This window comes from Rissa tridactyla, chromosome 10 (genome assembly GCF_028500815.1).
Source record: "Rissa tridactyla isolate bRisTri1 chromosome 10, bRisTri1.patW.cur.20221130, whole genome shotgun sequence".
NCBI lineage: Eukaryota > Metazoa > Chordata > Aves > Charadriiformes > Laridae > Rissa > Rissa tridactyla.
Window position 1 is genome coordinate 19,044,112 of NC_071475.1, and position 21,825 is coordinate 19,065,936.

Here is a 21,825-nt window from a genome sequence, read left to right on the forward strand (position 1 = left end):
TGTGCAAACAGGTATTTGCACCAAGAAGTAGCACACAGGGACCTCACATCAGTAGTTGGTCGTCTTTATTAATAATGACAGCAGTGGCAGCATTGTTCCAGGTGTTTAATTAAGTCTTAATTGCCTCTAATGACACTAATGGTTTATTCCTTTAGTGTTCCTCTTGTGTCAGTATCCCCAGAACAGGGCCTTGCAGTGGGGAGCTGTTTGGGTAAAGACTGTAGCTATCAGACTGTGTATGCATAACATAAAGGCAAGTTTTTGTAGGGGCTGCTTGTCTCTCTGCTAGGGGTAATGAAGATGGTAAGAAGGGGATCCTTAGGCTCTTAGAGCACTGGCCTTTTTGTCAGGAGGTAGCAGGTAAGACAATCTTGAGGTCTTTGCTGCAGGGTATTCCTTCTGCTGCTTCCCTGGGCTCTGTTTGGTTTGATTTTTGCAAAGGAGGGCAATGGAGGCCTGACTCTTCCCACACTTTCACCGTGCAGCAAGAGCAGAGCAGGCCCCACACTGCTCCCTGCACAGGCGCCCTGTGCAGCAGGGTCCGGGGCTGCTGCAGGGGTTCAGTGCCAGCATCTGCCCAGATGGGAGCTGACCCAGCCTCCCCAGACCTACAGGGCAGAGAACCACCCACCCTGGGTGCTGCTGGCTGCTTGTGAGATGTATTTAGTTGTTTGTGTGGTGGTTTTCTGGAAGAATTGGAGGAGAGGAGGTTGTGGCCTCTCTGAGACAGTGATGAAAAGCAGCCATCAATAGAAGAATGGGAATGGGCGCTCAGGGAAACCCACAGCGGCTCCAGGGACAGTGAGTCAGAAGGGAGAGGGGCCCTCATTTCTGATGGATCACAGCAGGAAAGTAGGATTGTTGTTCTGTTTGACTCGCAGAGTTCCAAGTGTGATATGCAGCAGCTGTTCTGTAAAGTTTCATCTCCTTTGTCTCCTGCAGTCATCTTGTTTGTTTTTCTTCCTTCTCTGTCTGGCTCTGCCAGCTCTCTCCTTTAAGAGGCTGACTTCCCTCTGGCAGGATTTGCCTTTTCTGGACTTAGCATCTTTCAAGTGTTTCTCTTCCCTCTAGTTGCACCTTGTGGGCTTTTTCTCCTTCCTCTGCTAGTAGCAGCTCAGACCTGGCTCTGTGGCCTCTTGTCTGCTCTCTGGGGATGGTGGCAGTGTGGAAGACCCTTGACCCATGGTGTCAAGGTCTTCTGTGAGCACACCTACTAACCTAGGACTTGGGCTTTATGAACAAAGAGAGAAATAAAAGAAAGAATCCTGGTGACACCGAAGGTCTTCCTGCAGGGAACCAGGGTGAGCCACCCATGGTGTGGAGAGCCAAGGGCTAGAGCTGAAGGCTGGCGTGTCTGTGGCTTTCTGGGACCAAGAACAGGCAGAAGTGCTGTGCCTGTGTGTAGGCACGCTCACTTCTGCCCTGCGTTGAGCATGGACTGGCCTCCTGGTAGCTCTGGCCTGTTGAGATAGGCATCTCTGCAAAGAAATGCATTGCAATGGCAGAGCTGGTTAGCTGTCACACGGGCCTTTTCTTGGGGTAATCCTTTGTTACTCTTAGGGTGTGAGTAGTTGGTTTTGTACCTGTGGGCTGGGATTAGGGCAAGCAGTCTGCATTCGGTCAGAGGGTAACCTGCAATTTGCTAGCCAGAGGGATTCAGGCTGTGCTCTTGCCTCCTTTTCTAGACCAGAAGAGCTGCAAACCAGTGCCATTTTCATGCTGCCCTGAGGAGAACCCACTGACTGTGGTAAGCTGGTGCCTAGCCACAGTGGCTTGTGGTAGCACCAAGTGTACTGTGAGTCTCAGCACTGACTGGATCAGCTGATGGCAACGAGAAACACATGTGGAAGCTAGGAACTGACTTAGCAACAATGAGATGCTTCACCCGTCCACTGCTCAAGAGGTTGTTGGGTCTCTCACCTCAGTGTGTGCCAGGGGAGTTGAGTCAAAGTAAAGGTCCTGTCCTCGGTCACAAGTGGTCATCTCTGAGGCAGAGCTGCAGTGCAAGACCTCGGCTTGTGACTGCCACCGATGTGGTCAACTACTGGCAGAAGGTGTTTGAGACAAATGGGATCCCTGAAGCACGAGAATCCAGTGAATATATTGTGTCATTTGTCCTGGGAGCAAAAACAGTTAAGTAATACGAAAGGAATAAGGTCTGTGTGTGCCTCTCACTTTGTAATTTTGGTTTAATCCCTTACCTTTCTTTTTATGTCACTTACAGATATTAGACCAACTTTTCCCTACCTTAGATAGCAGAAGGGGTGAGGCATATTTTATTAATGCCAGCAGAACACTTGGGGTATCTTAAATGCCACCTTTTGCAGGGACTGAAACGTAACCCGTGGCATTATACACCTACACTGTACCCTGACTTGCTTGGTGGAATGATTCTTAATTTTACCTATTCTTCTGAGCCCCAAAAAGCAGCAGAACAGTTGTACATGTTTATTTTTAAATATGCAGATAGATTCTCCGAATCATTTGTGGTTTTCAGCAGTCCCAGGCATATGTGTTTGTCAGCCTGCTGGGTCTCCCTGGAGGATGCCCTTGGGAGGGTGCAGAGGACACCCAAGTGGCACAAGTAAGCAGGTTTTAAAGTGACTTTGTCTTCAGTTTCAGAGCTTGAATTCCGAAAGCCTCCACACTCCACTTACAGCAGTGCAGCAGGAGCAAATCCAGCAGTTGAGCAACAAGCGACTAGAAAGGTAGGAGCATTCTCTTACAGTCATTTCTTTGGAGGGTTTTCCTTCAGCCTTAGTGCAGCCAGAAGAACGGTAGCAGAGAGAAGGCAGAAGACCATTAGCAGCTGACATATCAAGTAACAGTGTTGTGTTGGTCTCTCATGGTGAGTCAAGTGATGGGTATTTGCCGTTGTTGTCAGGTAGCAAATCGGCTGTCTGTCCTGTCTGGGAGCAAAAAGGGTTTCAGGGGTGTTGCAGAGGAGCAGGAAACTGGCAATACTGACTCTGTGTTGGGTACATTTTCATTAAGCCCTTCTGTGCTGACAAAGTTTAGGCTTGGCCCCTCCTGTTTGATTCAGCACTCTCTTCAGCTGCCAGTTCTATACTGGACTGTGGTATCGCTGGGCTTTCCTTTCTAGGCTTTGCCTGCAGAGGGATTTCCCTGGCGTTTAGAGGTATCCATTTGTTTTCCTGATGTAGCTTTGGTCTCTGTTTGGCCTCCATTTGCTTGCTCTGTGTGAGGTGTTGTCTTAGCGCAAAAATTAAATGGGTTTGGTGTGAAGGACCTACTTGGAATCAGGCTGAGCCTGGGGAGTAGTGTGTGGGGAGAGGAAATATTCAGGAACTTGGATCATTTAGAAGGGTGGGAGATGCTTGGGAGTATGTTTGGAGATAGCATCCTCCTGCTTGTTTACATGAATGCGGTTATGATATGGATCCTCGTTTTCCTGTGTGGATTAATCCTGCCACAACGTACGCAGAATAGGATGTGAGGGTTTATCAGGGAGTCAGTGTGTTAGCAGCAGTTACTGTTTGTAGGATCTGAGTGTCTTCCCTGAAATTTTCCTGCTGCTCTTGAATCTTGTGTTAAGGGTAGAAATGCAAAATTCCCAGAGCTGTCTGACTTGCAAGTTCTTTTGTCTGAAGTGCTGTTAAGGTTGCAACAAATATCTGCTGTTCTACATGAAGTGAGGTATGGTGCCTCAGAGCAACTGAAAACATGGCCCCAAAATTCATAGGATCGTGGAGGTTGATAGGGGCCTCTGGAAACCTAGTCCACCCTCTGTTCAAAACAGGATCAATTAGAGCAAGTTGCTCAGAGCCATGCCCAATTCATTTTTTACTATATCCAAAGACAGATTCTATACAAGCTCTCTGGACAACCTGTTCCAGTGTTTGACCACCCTCACAGTGTTTAGAAAAAGGGAAAAAAAAAAAAAAAAAAAAAGGGGGTGGTGGTTCTTAGGTTTAAATGGAATTTTCTGTATTTCAGTCTGTGCCCTTTGCTTATCTGTTCACTGGATACCACACAAGAGTCAGGCTCTGTTGTCTTTACTCCATCTCACCAGAAGCATCTGGTTATTGATGAGGTTCCCCAGCCCCAGTTTTCCCTTCTCAAGGCTAAACTGTCCCAGCTGTTGTTCTCTCTCCTTGTATGTCAGGTGCTCCAATCCCTTAATCATCTTAATGCCATTCAGTGGACTTACTCCAGTATGTCCATGTCTCTCCTGTACTGGGAGCCCAGCCCTCCAGGTGTTTGCTACCAGTGCTGAATAGAGTGGAAAAATTCCCTCCCTCGACCTTCTGGCAATGCTCTGCCTAATGCAGCCCAGGAAGCCATTGGCCTTCTTTGCTGCAAGGGCACATTGCTGGCTCATGGTCAACTTGTCCACCCGATCCCCAGGGCCTTTTCTGCAGGGCCGTTGTCCAGCAGGACTGTTTGTTCTGTCACTTTCCCCAGCACTGAGGTGAGGCTGTCTGTCCTGTAGTTTCCTGGGTCCAGTGCTTGATAACAAACTCTTTTGTGGGAATAGAGCTCCTGCTCCCTTAGAGTGCACGTGCACATTGCACATGCAGTTGAGAGCCTTAAGGGTGTCTAGGTGCTCACCCTCAGAGGGGTTATATGGTTAGTAATGAGGTAAGCATGGTATTGAGAGCTTTTCTGTGTTATGGAGTGTAGTCCTAAAGCATTCACGCTTGCCTTTGCCACAGAATGCCGGTGCAGTATGTGCTTGGTGAGTGGGACTTTCAGGACCTGACTCTGAAGATGAGACCCCCAGTATTTATTCCTCGGCCTGAAACAGAGGTATGAATGTGGCAGGGGCGGGCTTGAATCTGTGAATTACATCATACAATACGATCATAGCATTGCTGTGACAGCAATTTACTGTAGACAGTAAATTGTCCATGAGCCAACAATGTGCCCTTGTTGCCAAGAAGGCCAAGTGCATCCTGGGCTGCATAGGGAAGAGTGTGGCCAGTAGGTCGAAGGAGGTCGTTCTCCCCCTCTACTCTGCACTGGTGAGGCCACAACTGTAACACTGTGTCCAGTTTTGGGCTCCCCAGTTCAAGAGGGACAGGGAACTGCTGGAGCGAGTCCAGCGAAGGGCAACTAAGATGATTGAGGGACTGGAGCATCTCCCTTATGAGGAAAGGCTGAGAGAGCTGGGACTCTCTAGCCTGGAGAAGAGAAGGCTGAGGGGAGACCTTATTATGGCATACAAGTATCTAAAGGGTGGGTTGAAGGAGGATGGAGCCAGACTCTATTCAGTGGTTCCCAGTGACAGGACAAGGGGCAATGGGCACAAGTTGGAACACAGGAAGTTCCGTTCAAATACATGGAAAAACTTCTTTACAGTGAGGGTGACAGAGCACTGGAACAGGCTGCCCAGGGAGGTTGTGGAGTCCCCTTCTCTGGAGATTTTCAAGACCCGCCTGGATGCAGTCCTGAGTAATGTGCTCTAGGCAGTCCTGCTCTAGCAGGGGAGTTGGACTAGATGATCTCTAGAGGTCCCTTCCAACTCTGAAGATTCTGTGATTCCGTGAAGGTGCCCTGTATATCATGAGGTTGTCGTGATGGGGAGGTCAGATCACTTCTTTTAGAACAGAGAAGGATTCTAAGCTTGTGATCTGGAACCGATGCTGGTGAACTTTGCCTCCTGGCTCAGAGCAAGAGATGTTGCGAGCTAGCGTATCACTTAATTACATGGAGATCCATCTCTATTGATGGAAGGACTTGGCTTTCTTTCCTTATTTCTGCTATAGTAATGACTCCTGGAAGTTCAGAACATATACTGCTATATCCCAGTGGCTTTGTGCTTTGGTGGAAGGGTAAGAATCTCAAAGGCGTCCAAAGGCTGTTAGCAAAACTCTGCAGTACTAGAAAGCTACTGGAAGAAAGTAATGAATTCCAGAGAGCTTGTTTGTTCATGTGGAGACTAAAATAGTGCAGGGTGGTAGGAAATGGCACCTATCACCTGTCTGATGGTTCCACAGGGATTTCTAGACAGACACTGGAAACTGAAGGCTTGTTTCCTGAATGGTAACAAAACAAACACTAGAAACTGAAGGGTAAGTTCTGACCTGGGCTGGAATTAAATATGAATGTCAGTTATAAGAATGTAAGCGACAGCCATACATGATCAAGTTAATACTCCATTTTCCCCAGTGTTCCTGCTGCTAGGGAAAAGCCCAAGAACTACATGGTGACACTTTCTCTGACAGTAGCCTTGCTTTCAGCTCATGGACCATCCTAGCAATGAAGTCTTTCTGCATACTAGTTCTCAGAAGGTTTCTGTTTACTAGTCCTCAGGAGTTTTTAGGTTTTGTGAGAATTTTGGGGGCGTTTGGGTTGGTTCTTTTTTTGAGCTTTTCTTTTTTTTTTTTTTTTTTCTTCTGAGAATTTATTTTCTTTTGTACCCTGTGTTAACTTTTGGAGATGAAGTTGTCTCCATAGCTTGTCCATTTAGGAGTCCCAGAAGCATAAACCTGTTTTAGTCTAATAGTCATTTCTTCAGTCATTTGCCTGCTGCTTGGGCACTGTTGTAATGTGCTGGCATCCCTCTGCTCAGATTTCTGGAAGTAGGGGCCCATGCTGTAAAAAGAATAAAAAGTCTCATTCAGACAGAATGTCCTCTTCTGATAATATCAGAATATATTCTGATAATATCAGAAGAGATGTTAAGGACTGAGTGGGCTTTGGAGATGGGAAGACCACCTTTGCTTTTTCTGGGGAAGGGATAGTATTGGGAATGTGTGAAGAAAGCAGCAGCTCACTAAAGGAGGCAGACAGCCTGTGCTTCCACTCTACCTTTCCAAGAAGAGGGTGCTACTGAAATCTATGAGAGGGTTCCAGACAATTTAGTGGAAATGAACACAACTACCATTTGGACATCCGAAGAATATTCAGAACCAGAGTCTTGATTTGGTGTGGGGCATCAGCAGCGCCTTATTGAGAGCCTGCTGGGCCCTAAATCATAGGTGATGACACTTGTCCCGAAGAAGGTGTGAGCTCTCTGTTGTGTCTGGGTTTGATCACTCTGTGGCAGTTAAGTTTGGAGAATAGGGCTCGAAGGAATAATTTTGCCAGTTGGAGCCCAGCAATGGTTAGCATTGTTATTGTGAACAGTATTTCTGCTCTGGTTGATTCAAGAGAGTATTTCCAACCTCTAACTCTCCGTTAATTTGTGTATGTGATGTGAGCATTAAAACCAGGGGGAACCTATATATTCTGCAAGTCAAAACCCCTGCTGGCAAGGCTTCCTCTGGTGCTGTGCTCTCATTCTCTCTGTGCATTGCCAGGCTTCAAATGAAGTCCTGTTGTGTGGAGTGGGAACCAGGGTGGCTAATGCCTGAGAATGTTGTTAATTACACCCACATACGTAATTTTGGTAAAAGCATCTCTGGTGACCCGAACTGAAATGCAGTGCTGTGTAATGTGCTGTGTTTGAAACCACTTAATGTGCCCTGGTGTAATAACGTAGCATAAACAGCTTAACCTCTCTGGGAAAACTTTATTTGATGTGTCACAGTACTCACTATGAAGGCACATTTTTAGAACATTTATTATGGAAGGCCAGAAGTTTATGATGATGGCTCAGGAATGGAGCTCTTGGCAACTGATGTCTGTTTTCTTGTGATGTCATGCTGGGGGAGTTACTTGGACAGAAGGGCATGGGGACAAGATCCAGCTATTTAGCAGCACCTGGCAGGACATTGCTTTAGTCATGTGCTGCTTCCAGGAACCATGTACTGTGCATGCCCCGTTGCACAAAGTGAGTTGATGTCCCGATCCTTTCATTCTGCTAGGAAGGAAAGGTTGGTCATCTCTAACACAGGGCTTTGTGTGGTGTGTTTGGGTTGGGGTTTGCCTGTGTTTTGTTTCATCAGAGTAATTTCTCCAGGCTTCACTGGACTTTAAAACTGCAGTGGAAATATCTCCTTTCAAAAATATTGAAGTTAGTTGTATCTGTTGCTCTCCTCCTGTTTAGGATTTGTCTGCAGCATTCTTAAAACCAATAGCGCTGAAACTTTTCACCAAATAATACCAGTAAATAATCCATGTTCTTTAGGAAGCAGTTCGTTATCAACATTGGTATCCCAGGTTCGAGTGGCTTGTCTGTGACTGCACACACGAGCCACGTGGCATCTCTTTGTCCTTGTCTGAGTAAATGGGACTCCCTAAATTTGCTTGTTAGTGCAGATACACAAGCAGCTGCAAAATTTGCTTCCTAGTTATATTTATGTAGCTTCTGCAAATGCTCCTGCTTGTTGATTCAAAGTCTTAAAAAAAGGGGAGCCATCTTTATGATGCCCGTTTTTTTCTATGGTTACAACAGAAGGGTTATGACTCTTGCTTCCAGACGCGTTGGTAATGGCAAACACAGTAGGACATAAACCACCGGCATTGTTTCAGTCCTGGGGACAGAGACACATGCAAACAGAGAAGCCCAGTTGTCTGCTTAATTTTGCCCTGTGTGAAATTTGCCCCTTTGTAGTACGTTTTGTTCTCCCTGGTAGCTGAGCCCTCTCCCGTTTGTTCCCTCTGGGAATATTTTTTCAGTACATGTGGCTTCCTTCTTCTGTTCCGTGGGAATCTGGGTGAGGAGGGGACAGGCAGCCAAAATAAGGAAAATAGTAGGTCCTGTTTAAGTTCTGAGAGCGGGATAACAAAGCTGATTGCATTCAGTCATAACTTCTTGGCGTGCAGGGCTGATAGATGCTTCCGTGAGCACAGACACACTGCACTGGAGGAGAGTTTTGTTAAGCAGTCCTCAGTCTCCCCTTCCTCCAGTTACCTGGCCCTCTGTGAGCAAAGCTTTGGACTCGCTGCTACAAGTCCTGACTGGCTTTGCAAGGGCTTGCGGAACCCAGCGTCCTGCCTGCTTTTCTCCGGTGACCCCAGGAGACAGGCGTCTGCAGTGGGGAGGTCTTTGGGCCAAATATTAGGGGTGTGCTCAGTCCCGTGAATTATCTTTGTTATGCGATTATCATTGTATTGTCAAGGAATCCCTGTCTCAACATTGCTCAGTCACTGTATTAATGGAGGAGAAAGTCCTTTTCCCAAAGCAAGGCCTACTAAAGCTTGGGCTGTGTTACCATCACATCAGCCTTGTGGATCAGAGGAAAAAATAGGAAAAAGAGAAGGAGAACTCAGAAAACCGTGGATACATAATTCCTTTTTTGTCCTGGCAAATACAAGCTAAATGAAAGCTCGTTACTTCATTAAGGAAAGGTTTAGTTTTTGGTTCGGGACTTCTCCGAAGTTTGGGGTATGCGGCTCACCAGTCTTTTACCCCTAGAGGGCACTCCAGGCTTAGGCTCGCAGAGTTCCTGAGGGCTTTATTTCTTATTAATTATTGTAGAATTTCTGGTGTTCCTGATCCCTTCCTCTCAGATGCTGGGTTTTAAAGCAAATAAAGGCTTATTTGTTCAGTGGAAACAAAAATGGTCTCCTTTTATCTGTTGCAACTACTGTGTGGGTAGAGTCAGGTTCTCGGGCATTGAGTTTTTGTTTTTGCTGGATGAAAGCTGCTGGGAGGAGAACCTCCAGTTCTGCTTGGGAGGATTTTCTGTTGCACCATCCCCTCTGACCCTCAGGCTGTCCAGGAGTCCCCTGGTGAGGCCTCCTTGATCTGTTGTGATCTCAGCACAAGGTCACACCCTACATAATTTTTTTCCGTCTTGGCTTTGTTGTGGTGGCTCTGTCATGAGTCCATTGCCCTGTAAGGGGGTCAGAAGCACGCTGTAGGGTGAGGATACATGTTTAGCCTGGGAGGCATCTTAGGGAAAGAAATTAAAGTATGTGCCATGCTGAACATTTCTTAGTGGTCATGCAAAAAATATTGTGGCTGCGGCCTCCTGTGAGAGCAAGAAAAAAGACTTTGTGGGTCAGACTGCATTGGTCTGTCTAGTTGAACATACTGTGTTTGACTGGGGCTTGTAGCAGATGGTGGGGGCAAAATTACAAGGGAAAAGATAGGTATGGAAGGATTCCCCCTTCTTTTGACAGTCAGCGGTTAAGAACTGTTCTTAGACAAAGCTGGATTTGGGGCCATCCTGCTTCATAATCACTAATGGGTCTGTCCTCCATTAATTTGTTTAATCCTCTTTTGAGTCTGTCTGTGTCTAGCCTCCATGACGTTATCTGACAGCGAATCTTTCTTATTTTGTATTGCAAGTGGGAAATGCATTTTCTGTGCTTTTGGTGCTGCCTGCTCATTTAACAGGAAAGCCCTTACTTCTTACTATGTAACACATAAAATTATTCATGCCCTGTGCAGCAGCTGTAATTTTTGGTCCTGTCACTTTTTAATCAATTCTTTTTCTACCTATGATTTTTAAGCTTTTAACATGTTTCCCAAGATAGATTGTTTCTCGTGATACTGTGTTCAGTACACGGAAACCATTGCTGTTTACTTGCATCTGTCAGCGGCATGGCAGTCATTGTGCTGGGGTGTTCTGCGAAAGCACTTTAGGCAAAGATTTGCTCAGAGAAACCTTCCGTGAAGTTTAACCTTACTTCTCACTAAACATAATCATTAACCTTTCAAGAAGGTCAAACACACAAGAGAAGGGAGGATTTTTGCTTCCTGGCATGTATATGCAAATATACAGATTGCAAGGTGGGGCCCTTCTCCAGTGCTTTATGTCAAAGCAGTGTACACATTTTCTGATTTAATCAGTGCTAAAAGGAAGCTTTCAATGCAGAATGGCCTTTCATTGCACTAATTTCATTGCCACAGATGGCTACTTCTTGGAAAGTTCAAAAGGTCACCCTGTCTAGTGGAGTACAGCCATGGATCAGGAGTCAGGAGACTGGCTTCTTTATTTTTATGGTTTTACCTCTGACCAGTTGTCTCTTCAAAGGAAGGCTGCTTCTCCTTTCAGCAACACTGGCGTCCCAATTTGGGAAATGAAAAGGATAATGGTGCCTATCTGGTACATAGCTTAAGGTCCTTTCTTGAAATGTATAGATATACACACTTCTATAAGGTATATTGGACTTAAATACAATAGGGCATTATTTAATAGATCAAAAATTAACTGCTGTCAGAATGTAGCTGTAAACAAATGTGCTAAATTTGGAGTATAGCTGTTGTGGCCTCACATAGATCAGATTTGACCCATATGCTAGGTAATATTTTATCAGTATGTTGGAGGAAAACAATATTTTCTGAAAGTGGGCCGTGGCACAGTGTCTGGAGAATGGGAATTATGAAGGGAACCTGTTGTTGCTGCACAGCAATTGGAATTGCCCTTTGAGCTAGGAACAAGTGTTTAATAAGATCATATGCGCAGAAATAAATAATGCGGCCTGTGCCTCGTGGCTGAGGGGCTTCCTCGCCCAGAAGAGCTTGGAGAAAGATTTGGGGCTCTTATGGATATTGTCTGACCACGAGCACCCATTTTCAGTGGGCTGCCCAGCAGGCTAATGTGGTCCTTGTGTGTGTTAACATGGGATTGCCAAGTACAAGTAGCAAGATTAAGTCTGTGTATGGCAGTAGTGGAATACTTGCAAAGATATTACATCCAGTTATGTTACTGACTGGTTGAGAAAGAAATGGGAAAGTACGTTTGGAGAAGAACCAGTAGGTGGATTAACAGCTGGAAAGATCTACCTTGTGAAAGACTGTTTAGCTCCTCAAAGACAAACTTAGGGGTTAACTACCTGGCACAGGGAGCAGAAATTTGATAAAGAAGTCTCTTTGGTTTCATAGAAAAGCATATAACAAGCACTATAAATGCAGGCCATAAGAAAAGGTGCACATCTTTGACAGAGAGTCTAACTAATTACTGAAACAGTTTAGCAGGAGTCTGTTGCTGGCTACTTTAAAATCAGGACAGGATGTTTTCCCAGGACAGATTTTTTTGTTCAAAAGGAAATGGAAGAAGAAACAGGATTATTCCTGGCTAACTGGCCAAGATGAACCATGGCAGTAGTTTCTCCTGGCTTCATATGCAAGGAAAAAAGCCTATGCTAGTGCAGAGGGTTACTTCAAAGTTAGTGATTTCCAGGACAGACTCAAAATATAAATTTAAAGCTAAAATCTATGCTGAAGGCAGGGAAAGCCTGTGCTGTTCCTTTAATTCATGCACAAACCTGTTCCACAGGTTAACTTGTATAGACCTTCCTAATGTGTTTTCACAGATCTCTGTGATGTGCCTTTATTTTTTTTGGCCCTAAAAGAACTTTATGAAGTCTTCAGCTTTTTAATTCCAATTGAAATAGGGTCTCTCTTTCTATGAGTTTCATCTGAATAGCTTAGGTCATTGGCTGTTAGAGCAAGATTTAGGACTAGAGCTGAAGAAAAACAAACTATAGAATAGCTGTAACAGGAGGGATGGGATTTGAAGGGATTCCCACATGGAGGGGGGGGGAAAATGTATGTCCCCCCCTTCTCTCAGACGTCCAAGTAACCAGAATTTCAGAGCTAGGGATTAGTGAGCTGGACCAGCACATCTGTCCAGATGCTGTATCTGGCAGTGGTCAATACCAGTATCTGCAGAGAAAGAAAATGCCTTGATTCTGGAGAGAGGTTTCTGATGGAGACCTAAGGTACAGCCGACTTACAGTTACTCTGATCCATCCTTCTTGCCCCTCTTGGCATGGCTAAATTTATATGTGACAACTGTGGTAATTTTTCTTGGGCAGTAGCACACATGGGTTGCAAAAGTTGCTGCCTTTTGGTGAAATCATTTCTGGATGCTGTCACAGCCTCTCCTCCAACAGATGAAACAGCGTTTGGCATGTGCTGTGACACATCAGGAGCTTCTGTTGTGTGACAGAGAAGCCCAACTCCTTCCTCAGTATTAGGCATGTCTTTGCCTGTTTGTCTGTCATTGCTTCTGCTTGAGCCACCTTTTCTTGCAGGATCAGTGCCTCTTCCTGGAGTTATTCTGGTGTTTTGCTTTCTCTACACGTATAAGGGGAGTTTCATGAACTTTGTGCAACATTATCTCTTTCCTACTGCAGTACCAGGCAGAAGACCCCAGGACAAAAACACTGTAGCCTGCCTGCCCACTAAGCACTGGGCTGGCTTGGGCGTCTGGTTTTGGAAAGAGGGCATGTGTCAGTGATCTTGTATGGCCATTGCCATGGAATTAGGTTTCCAGCTTGGCTTCCTGGTGTTTTGTCATGTGCTGATTGGCAGCCAAGTGGACAAACAGGAGGGGAGGGGTGATTTGGTTAATATCAGATCAGGCTCTATGGAAAGTCCTGGATTCTGAGAACAGAAGTTTCTGGAAAACACACAAATAAGTAAAACATTCCCAGGAAGTCTGTGAAAGCAGAGAGGTTACTCAGGTTTTCATGTGTCTCTTGCTTTCCTCGTCCGGTTTGCTAGCCTGGGAAGTTAGAACCTCTTGCCACCCTGGCTAGTACCCCTAGAATCTTATCTTCTTTGCTTTCCCCAGAGCATGTGGGGCACGAAAAAAGGGTGCTTCCAGGGAATGCAGTGTGAATTTGTGAGCTCCACCCTTGCCTTTCCCATTCCTCCCCTCCTCTTGTTTTTCTTAGCCTTTTACTTTTAATCGCAGAAACATCACTGTTGTTGTACTGCAGCACGTGATTGCGCTGCCTCTGGACTTCCATGCAGCTCCGTAGCCACCGTTGTGCAGCGAGAATCTCTGCTGTTTCCTCCCAAGTGTCTTGGTGCTGAAAGCTGCCTGACCCTGCTGGTTGGAGCCGTGCAGCTGTGGAGCTTGTGGTTTGGGTGCTGGCAGACGCTGTCCTCACGCTTTCTTTGTGCAGCTGCGGTTCCAAGAAATACAGTGAACTAGAGACCTGGCTGCAGGGAGGGGGAGGTAATACCAAGAACCTGTCAGAACATGACTGTGTGCTGGGGGGAGCGGGTGGGGGGGAGCTGGGGAACAGGAGTTGTGGGTGGAAGGGTGAGGCAGAGGCTCATGGGAAGCTGGCGGTGTTTGCAAAGTTTTGCATTTATTTCTCTCAACAGAGAAGATGAGGGGTAAAAAAAACCAAAAAACCACCAAATAAATGACAGTGTGAACTTAGGGTGAATCTGGCAGTGAAGCAAGACTTCCTGGAATCGCAAGGTGAGAGCAGCCTGTGAGTGGCTTTGGCTAAGAGATAAAAGCTTGAGGACCTCTGAGTGATGGAAATTAAGTAGCATGGGAAACAAATATTTGTGTCCCCTGTATGTGGAACCACAGGTAATAGGTCTCTTCTAGTCCTTGCAAGCTCTTCCTTTGCTAGTCAGGACCGGATAACCTTCTCCCTCCCAAGGATGTCCTGCATTTTTCCCTGTAGATTTTTAAGTTCACTTCCGGCAGACCTGGAAGGTCTAGGTACCTCCTCCCCACCCTGTTTTGTGCTAAACAACAGAATTTAGGTCCCTGAAAACCCATCACTTGATGCCTGCACCACCTCTAGGCCAGCGCAATGTAAAACCCCTTCCAAATACTTTGCTTTGCACGTAGCGTTCCACCTCATGATTGCACAGGTTTCAGAGGTGGCTGGTGCTCTTGACAGTCTTTTGAATATTTATTTGCACAAAATCGTGTAAAATGGGGGAGAAGGGGAAGTTCATTGATTATTACCGTGCAAGGTGGGGTTGCAACATGCAGCCAGATTGGGATTTAGTCACACTAGTAACTGTGCAGAGCTGTGAGCTTGGCCCCGTTCCTAAGCCTAGCCTGTTGCCCTAACTGTTGAGCTGTCTGCCTGTAACAGCTGACAAAAAGGCCCTGCAGCTCACAGGCATTGCTGGTGTGCCCTGGAAAGGCGCATTGGCAGTCCTGCAAGCTGTGTGGCAGAGGACAGCTGTGGGGCAGTTTTAGCCATACATAAGATCTGCCCCAAGGGGCAGTGGTGGCCACTGAGCTCACCTTTCCATGTGACTTCTAGCTCTTCCTCTCTGCTGCTTGAACATCTCTGTACACCCGTCTATTGAATGAAATACGCAATCTGCCCCTACAAGCAGATGTCAACAGCTCTGAGTCGGGTGGGCGCTGCCCAAGCCACGTCCAGGGCCCTCCTTCCCTTCCACCTTCATGCCATCGCTACCAAAAGCAGCGAGGAATTTAGTTTCTCTCTGGTTTTGTGTGTTTGCCATTCAGTCCCTCCGCTCCTTCCAAAAGTGGCTTTTACTGGGGGAAGGAGCTTCTTGCATAGAGTAGGAGAGAAAAGATCTTCAAAATGTTCCATTTCCCTGCTCTGACACAAATATCACACTTACACCCGCATACGTGTACACCAGGCTCCAGGATTAAAGTAGTTCTGCCAGTACCTGTAGCACTGATTAATAGGACTTTAGTGCAGGCTGTGTTGTTACTGACAATAGTGATGCATACTGTAAGCAATAATCTGAATTTTAATAACCCCACAGTTGAGCATTCATCTTATGCAGTGGTTAGCACGCTGTGGGTAAATGGGGAATCGGGTCACATTTCTAAGGTACTTTTTGAATTTATTATTTTACTTGCTCCTTAATTACAGCACTTTGGATTTTTATTTTTTTTAATTATATTTACCGTTTTTATCTACAACAGTAAAAACAAAAAGATGATTCAAGAGCAGCCAAGCACTGTTTGTTGGGTGCATCAAGAAGAGTGTGGCCAGCAGGTCGAGGGAGGTCATCCTCCCCCTTTACTCTGCCCTGGTGAGGCCGCACCTGGAGTGTGTGTCCAGTTCTGGGCTCCCCGGTTCAAGGACAGGGAACTGCTGGAGAGGGTGCAGCAAAGGGCTACCAAGATGATTAGGGGACTGGAACATCTCTCTGATGAGGAAAGGCTGAGGGATTTGGGTCTCTTCAGTCTGGAAAAAAGACGGCTGAGGGGGGATCTTATCAACACTTATAAATACTTAAAGGATGGGTGTCAGGAGGACGGGGACAGGACAAGGGGTAAGGGGCACAAACTTGAGCAGAGGAAGTTCCACCTAAACGTGAGGAGGAACTTCTTTCCTTTGAGGGTGGCAGAGCCCTGGCACAGGCTGCCCAGAGAGGTGGTGGAGTCTCCGTCTCTGGAGATATTCCAAACCCGCCTGGAAGCGTTCCTGTGCCACCTGCTCTGGCAGGGGGGTTGGACAAGATGATCTCCAGAGGTCCCTTCCAACCCCTACCATTCTGTGTGTAATATGGGAATCTGCTTCTGATCTTTGTGCCTTCTGCTTTTCTGCAGGAGGTCAATTGCCCTCATGCAACTGGGTTTGGGGGACCCATTTCCATGAGCTAAAGTGGTGTCTGTGGGAAAGGCGTAGATGAGGCTTCCAGAGCGTTGGGTTCAGTGCTCTGCTCTGCTGTAGTCCTCTTTTGTGAGTTTGGGATGGTCACTGTTTTACAGTTGGTCATCTGGTAAATGGGAGTTGTGAGGATAAATGTGTTAAAGGTACTGGAGTGCTCAGCATATTGCAGGGACGAGGCGCCTGAGCAAGCCAACTCGTTTTCCTATATTTAGAGACTATAAAGACACACTGATTGTCAAGCTTTTGTTTTATCCAAAATAACATTTTTCTGTAGTGAAGGACATTTCTCTCTCTGATGTATTGAATCCTGTAAATGGTGTGAGTGAAAGTAAGCCCTTTTGAACAGCCTGCCATTTCAGTTTAGAGTGCCAGATTGTGCAGAATTTACTTAATGTATTCCAAAGGTTAATTGTCTAGGCTGCCAAAGTGTTTTCTTTTATTTCCCAGTGGAATTTTTGTAATTTCGTCTCTCAACCTTTAGAGCTGGTGATCAAACTGATGGTTTAGATGGCTTTTAGCAATGATGGCATTATATTAGCAGGTATTTGTGGTCTGAATCTGTTCAGTCTGAGAAGATGCGGGGTATCCTACACAATAAAGACGACAGCCTTTGGCTGTCTGCAGTTGTCCCAGTTTCTCTGTGTCTGGGACTGGCGTCTCTTTTTAGCACCTTCTGCCTCTTTGTTGCTCTTCCCCACCAGTGGCTCTAGTCAGATTCTTGTACGGAGGTAGGGAGTGTCTGTCTTGCAGGATGTTTTGTAGTCTTCGTGTGAACACTGTGATGCATGGCCAGAAATACCTCATCTCCCAAGATGAGATTTGAAAGTGGTTCTGCTGTGTTCTGCAAAATGCTGTGATTTATCAATTTCCAGCGGTGACATCTTGGAGATGATGATGTGCTCGGAGAAGCACTGATTTTGGCTGGATCACTTGCTAAAAGGAGAAAAATACTAAGAAGAATCTGAAGAATACTGTTTCAGAACAATTTTGGATAAATTTATCATTCATGATTTCTGAAAAGGAAACCTAGAGGCGATGTCAGTGGGCTGACTGGACATACTCCGTATCGTGGTTGCTGGGTTTCCCTGATTCTTTTGCAGATGTTGGGGAAATATTGTTTTTGCATGAAAGCTGTTCAGTGAAGAAAAGGACCATGGTATCACACCCAGTTAAACCAGGACTACAAAATGTCTTAGTCCAGTGCATTCTGTTTTGTCTTTACTTCTTGCTTTTAATACATACATAATTGTAAATTTAATTCAACATTGAATAATCTGTACTGGTAATGTTTTTTCTTAATTTGCCAGTTAGAATACAGCTTCTGTTTTGCTTGCCAATTGAGTTTATTTCATGAAAGAATTTATTTTTGTAATTGTCCAACTTTTGGATTGTAGTGAGATACTAATGTCTGGAAAAAGGTTTCTTTAGATTGTCACATTATTTTAAATATCTTTTAATTTTGAAGTATTATGATAAACACGTGTGTTATGAGAGAACTAGCCTTTGCCTCAGTAAGAAGTACATGAAATAACCAAGGCAGTAAAGCAAGAGAGTTGGGAAGTAGGATACAAAGTGTAAGTAATACCAACATCCCTTTTTTAAGACACATGTGGTAAAAACTGAAATTGGTCATATGTAAATAGGAGCTTTGGCAAGCATTCTAAAAGTCCTTTCATTGTGGAATGTGTAAAGTAGAAGTTCCATTAAAAACTCCAAGCTTGACATTATTAATGATAAACCTTAAGGAAGTTAATAAATGTTGACAATAGTTCTACTGTGTGGAAGTTACATTTAGACATTTGTAATCAGTAACTTGTACTACTCTGTCATCAGCCCTGGAGACAGATGGTTGTTCTGAGTGACTGTAGAGATTTTGTGGAAATATTTGTAAGTGACCAGAAATGGCTGGTATTTAAGAAGAGTAATTTAATGGCCAAGCAGAATTTTTTTGGGTGGCTCTTCTGTGGTCTTGGAATAGTCTGCACCTGCTTCCCCAAAACAGCTGTGGTTGCAGTCTCTGACTGTCTTCAATGCAAAAGTGTTTTCAAACTGATTCATCTGGAGATGTTAGCTGAAAGGCAAAAGCCATTTTCCCACAGAAGTGGGTAAATAAGGTGTTTGGTTTTTCCCTGTTGTTATCTGAGCGCTGATAGTCCTCTAATGGTTTCCCACAGTCCTGCAGGGAGCCTACAACAATGTTTTCCTCCATAATGGTCTAGGAAAGGAATCCCAGACCAGCAACAAGAAATAGGGTTTTGGAGGCTTTTAGCAAAACTCCCTATGAGTGCAGTGCCAATAATGACATGATAACCAAGGTGGGACATTGCAGTGTGTCTCCTCATTCCTGGCTGAGGGCTAGCTTAGGTTGTCAGTCACCAAACCTAACTTTGCAGTGAAGACCCACCTCTGAGAGGCCTCTCAAAGAGTGTCCTCCAGCCTGCAGGCTGCTTCTCATTCCCTCTTGGGCTTTGGGGTATGAGCACAACAGAGCTCATTGCTGAGGAGCACTGAAAGCTGTGGAAGGCAGAGGCCACAGTCTGGAGAAGCACCAAGGTTGTTGTCATCCAGTCACTGGCGAGGTCTTTCCAGCTCAACAACTGGAGAAGATTTGAGAGAAAACAATGGAAACAGTTGAAGGTAATTGTTGCTAAAAAGCCCCTGAAGGCCCCCAAAAGCTGTGGCTATGAAAAGGAGCCTAAAGAAAGTTGAAGAGCCATTGGCTACCAAAAGGCTATTGTTGGCAGATCCAGGGTAGTGGAAAAGCAGCAAAGCCTAACACAGCTGAGTTGAAAGTGGCAAAAGCTCACAAGAGCGGATCTGAAGAAGTAATGTGACCAGAGGAAATACAGAGTGTTTACATGCTCAAATAAACCCAAGTTTTCCTTTTTACTTATGCTTTCGGGCTCTTTCAGCAGGAGGAATCAACAGGGAAAGGGTTCTATTAAAATGGAGCGGCTGGAAGCTGCCTGGCTGTGCAGGGCCTGGACAATGTTGAAATGTGCCTGTTGCTCCATTCCGGACTGGGAAGTAGTGCAATCTTCACTTCTGTTCTCTAAGCACTGGGTGTGCGCTGGCATGCAGGGGCACAGTGCTTCACTGTGTTTAAAAGCAGTTCAGTTCTTGTGGGAAACCTCAGCAAATACTGTCTGACAAAACAGCCAGTGTCTCGGGTGCACTGCTGCTGGAGATGTTTTGGTGAAGCTCATCTAATCTAATGCTTCGTCTTTATGCCTGTTTGCATCCTCCCTCCCTACTTACTGCAGAGACAAATTGCACTAGCATGAAGGATGACCAACAGCAACAAGTATCTACATAAAAACCTACAGCTTTGCACAGGCATCTATTTACACTGCACCAGTTAGGGTGGTATATCCAAGGAAGGGCTCATGCCCTTATGTACAGGCACACCCCGTCTAGGCTTCTGAAAATGGCCATCGCTTTACTGAAGAGAAGCTGATGTGCTTGCCAGGACATGTTGCACTTAAATATTCCTGCTTATGCCAAGAACATGCAAGATTCCTTGTAAAAATGGAAGACCTGTAATTTTCCTGGTAATATCTTTAATTTTTAACTGTTGACAAAATCAAGCCAATTATTCTTTGTGAATTTTGTTAAGCTTTCTGGATTTACGGGAGAGACGCAAGAGCATGCCTCTCTTGCAAGACCGTGAATAAAAATGTGCTTCACAGAGGATTCTGCCTGAGCCTATTTCATTCGGACTGGAACTTATTTCTCACAGTCTTGTAGTTTTCGCCAGTGAATAGCAAGGGGTGTTCATGCTGCAGTCTGAGGGAGGAATACGTGTGCTTTCTCTTATAGCTAGTCACTCATTTTCACAAACCTTACAATTGTGTATCTTTGAGACCTCTCCTGCTGTGTTGGATTTTGTATGCGAAGGGATTTAAAAAAGAGGAGATTGATGGGAGGGAGGAGGCAATAATAGAGATGCATATGGATCTGGGAGCATGGGTGAAAATCTTTTCCATGTGACTATATACCAACAAAATGTAGTAGGAGTCCACAATCTGAAATCCAGCAGGGAGCTGCTCATTTGGATCATTTAATAATTCCTTGCCTTTGCTTTTCACCTGCAGGTTGGATCATTGGTTTAGATGCTGTTGGGAGCTGTACTTCTGCCTCCAGATTGCGTGCAGTACTGAGACAGTGTAGAAATCTTAAATTTTTAAGCTTAAAATTCTGAAAGCTGGAGTTTTGGAGTAAATAAAATGGTGTCGCAGAAGATAATGTGCTCCAGCTGTTTGGTTATTGTTTTTCCGAACAGTGCTAGAAGATTTCAGAGGATCTGTGGGAAATTGTATCCTGAGGATTTGGTTGCTAATCAAAGCACCCTGTGGGGGAGATGGAGCTGAAGTGAATTCTGGCATGTCAGTTCCATTGCTGCTGTCTGTATTTTAAAAATTAGCAATAAAAATACATTTCCCTGGGCTACTGAGTCAAGAAGTTTAAACTCCAGTCCTCAGACCACAAAGGTGTGAGTCAAAACAGCTCCCTTGGAAACTTTTTTCTTTTTTTTTTTTTTTCTTTTTGTTTGTTCGTTAGGATCTTATCTCTTTAGTTGTGGAGGAAGAATCTAGGAAATGTGAGAAGAATTCAGGCCTCTGCTTCCCGGTTCCTGGCCCTCATCCTGTGATCCTGGAGATTGGCTGCGGCTCTGGAGCAATTGCTCTGAGTCTGTTACGCAAACTGCCACAGGTGAGCTTTTTTCAGTGTTCATGGTACAGTAGATGCCCATGGTACAGGACAATCCCACTCTACTAGTCTTCATTGAGACTTCACAGGCAAACTTCTTTGCTTTGGTGGCACTTCAGCAGCAAAGGTCTCTGATAGTCAGGCTCTATAAGTTCATGCTAGGTAGAAGAGGGGTGTTTAGGAATTGCTCTCCCCAGCTGTCCGCAGGAGTAGTGGAAACATAGAGTGGAAGAAGCAAATGTGCTCATTCTTCAGCTGTCACAGCTCACTATTAATCACCTTAGCTTCAAGCACAGGTGGGTGTTGGTTTAAGTTAATATCCTGGGCTGTGGGGAGGAGGGACTGAGGCATGGGCACACGCTCTCTTAGTCGAATTTATGGGACAGTCATCTCTCAAAATCGCCTTGCTGTGAACAGAAGGATCTTTTCTCTAGAAGACTGAAGACTAAGTGAATACAGGAAAGGGATTAGCACAGAAGTGTCAGTACTTGGGATCTATATGACAAGCATGTGTCACACTACCACAACTGCCAAACCACTTTTTTTTAAGTCTCTTGTTTCCTAATAACAGACCACACCTCCTGAACAGAGTCAAAAGAGCAGGGAGGGGACTGAGATCTGGGTGACCAAAGCCCTTCTTGCCCCGGGTTATTGTGGCATATAACATGCTTGCTGAGATACTGTTGGTAAATAGAAAGAGAAATGAATCCAAGATCTCATCGCATGTGGTTAAGGGAAAAATAGTCCCCTTTCCTCAGAATTGCAGACCAGCTAGTTCCTTCTCGTGAACGAGAATTGCTGGGGCCAGCCCCTCCTCTTGTAGAAGTATAAGACTTGGTGGGTAAGAATTAGAGGTTGATGCCAGTGTTCCTCCTCCCAGTGACTGGATGAGGTTAATACTTGAGATTCATGACTTCGAAGTATAATTACTGTGATTTCCTGAGC

General features: G+C 45.3%; 1 protein-coding gene across 6 annotated transcripts in view; it reads left to right on the forward strand.

Moving 5' to 3' along the window:
- Positions 1–21,825, forward strand: part of HEMK1 (HemK methyltransferase family member 1) — a 151,189-nt gene that overhangs the window by 719 nt on the left and 128,645 nt on the right. For 5 of the 6 annotated variants that reach the window (XM_054215789.1, XM_054215793.1, XM_054215792.1 and 2 more), the window contains exons 2-5: positions 1,686–2,132; positions 2,617–2,708; positions 4,677–4,770; positions 20,731–20,883. In XM_054215789.1, the coding sequence (XP_054071764.1) occupies positions 1,842–2,132; positions 2,617–2,708; positions 4,677–4,770; positions 20,731–20,883 (630 nt within the window). In that variant the 5' untranslated portion in view covers positions 1,686–1,841. The remainder of the gene's footprint in view (positions 1–1,685; positions 2,133–2,616; positions 2,709–4,676; positions 4,771–20,730; positions 20,884–21,825) is intronic. The other variant, XM_054215794.1, reaches the window with a different exon arrangement.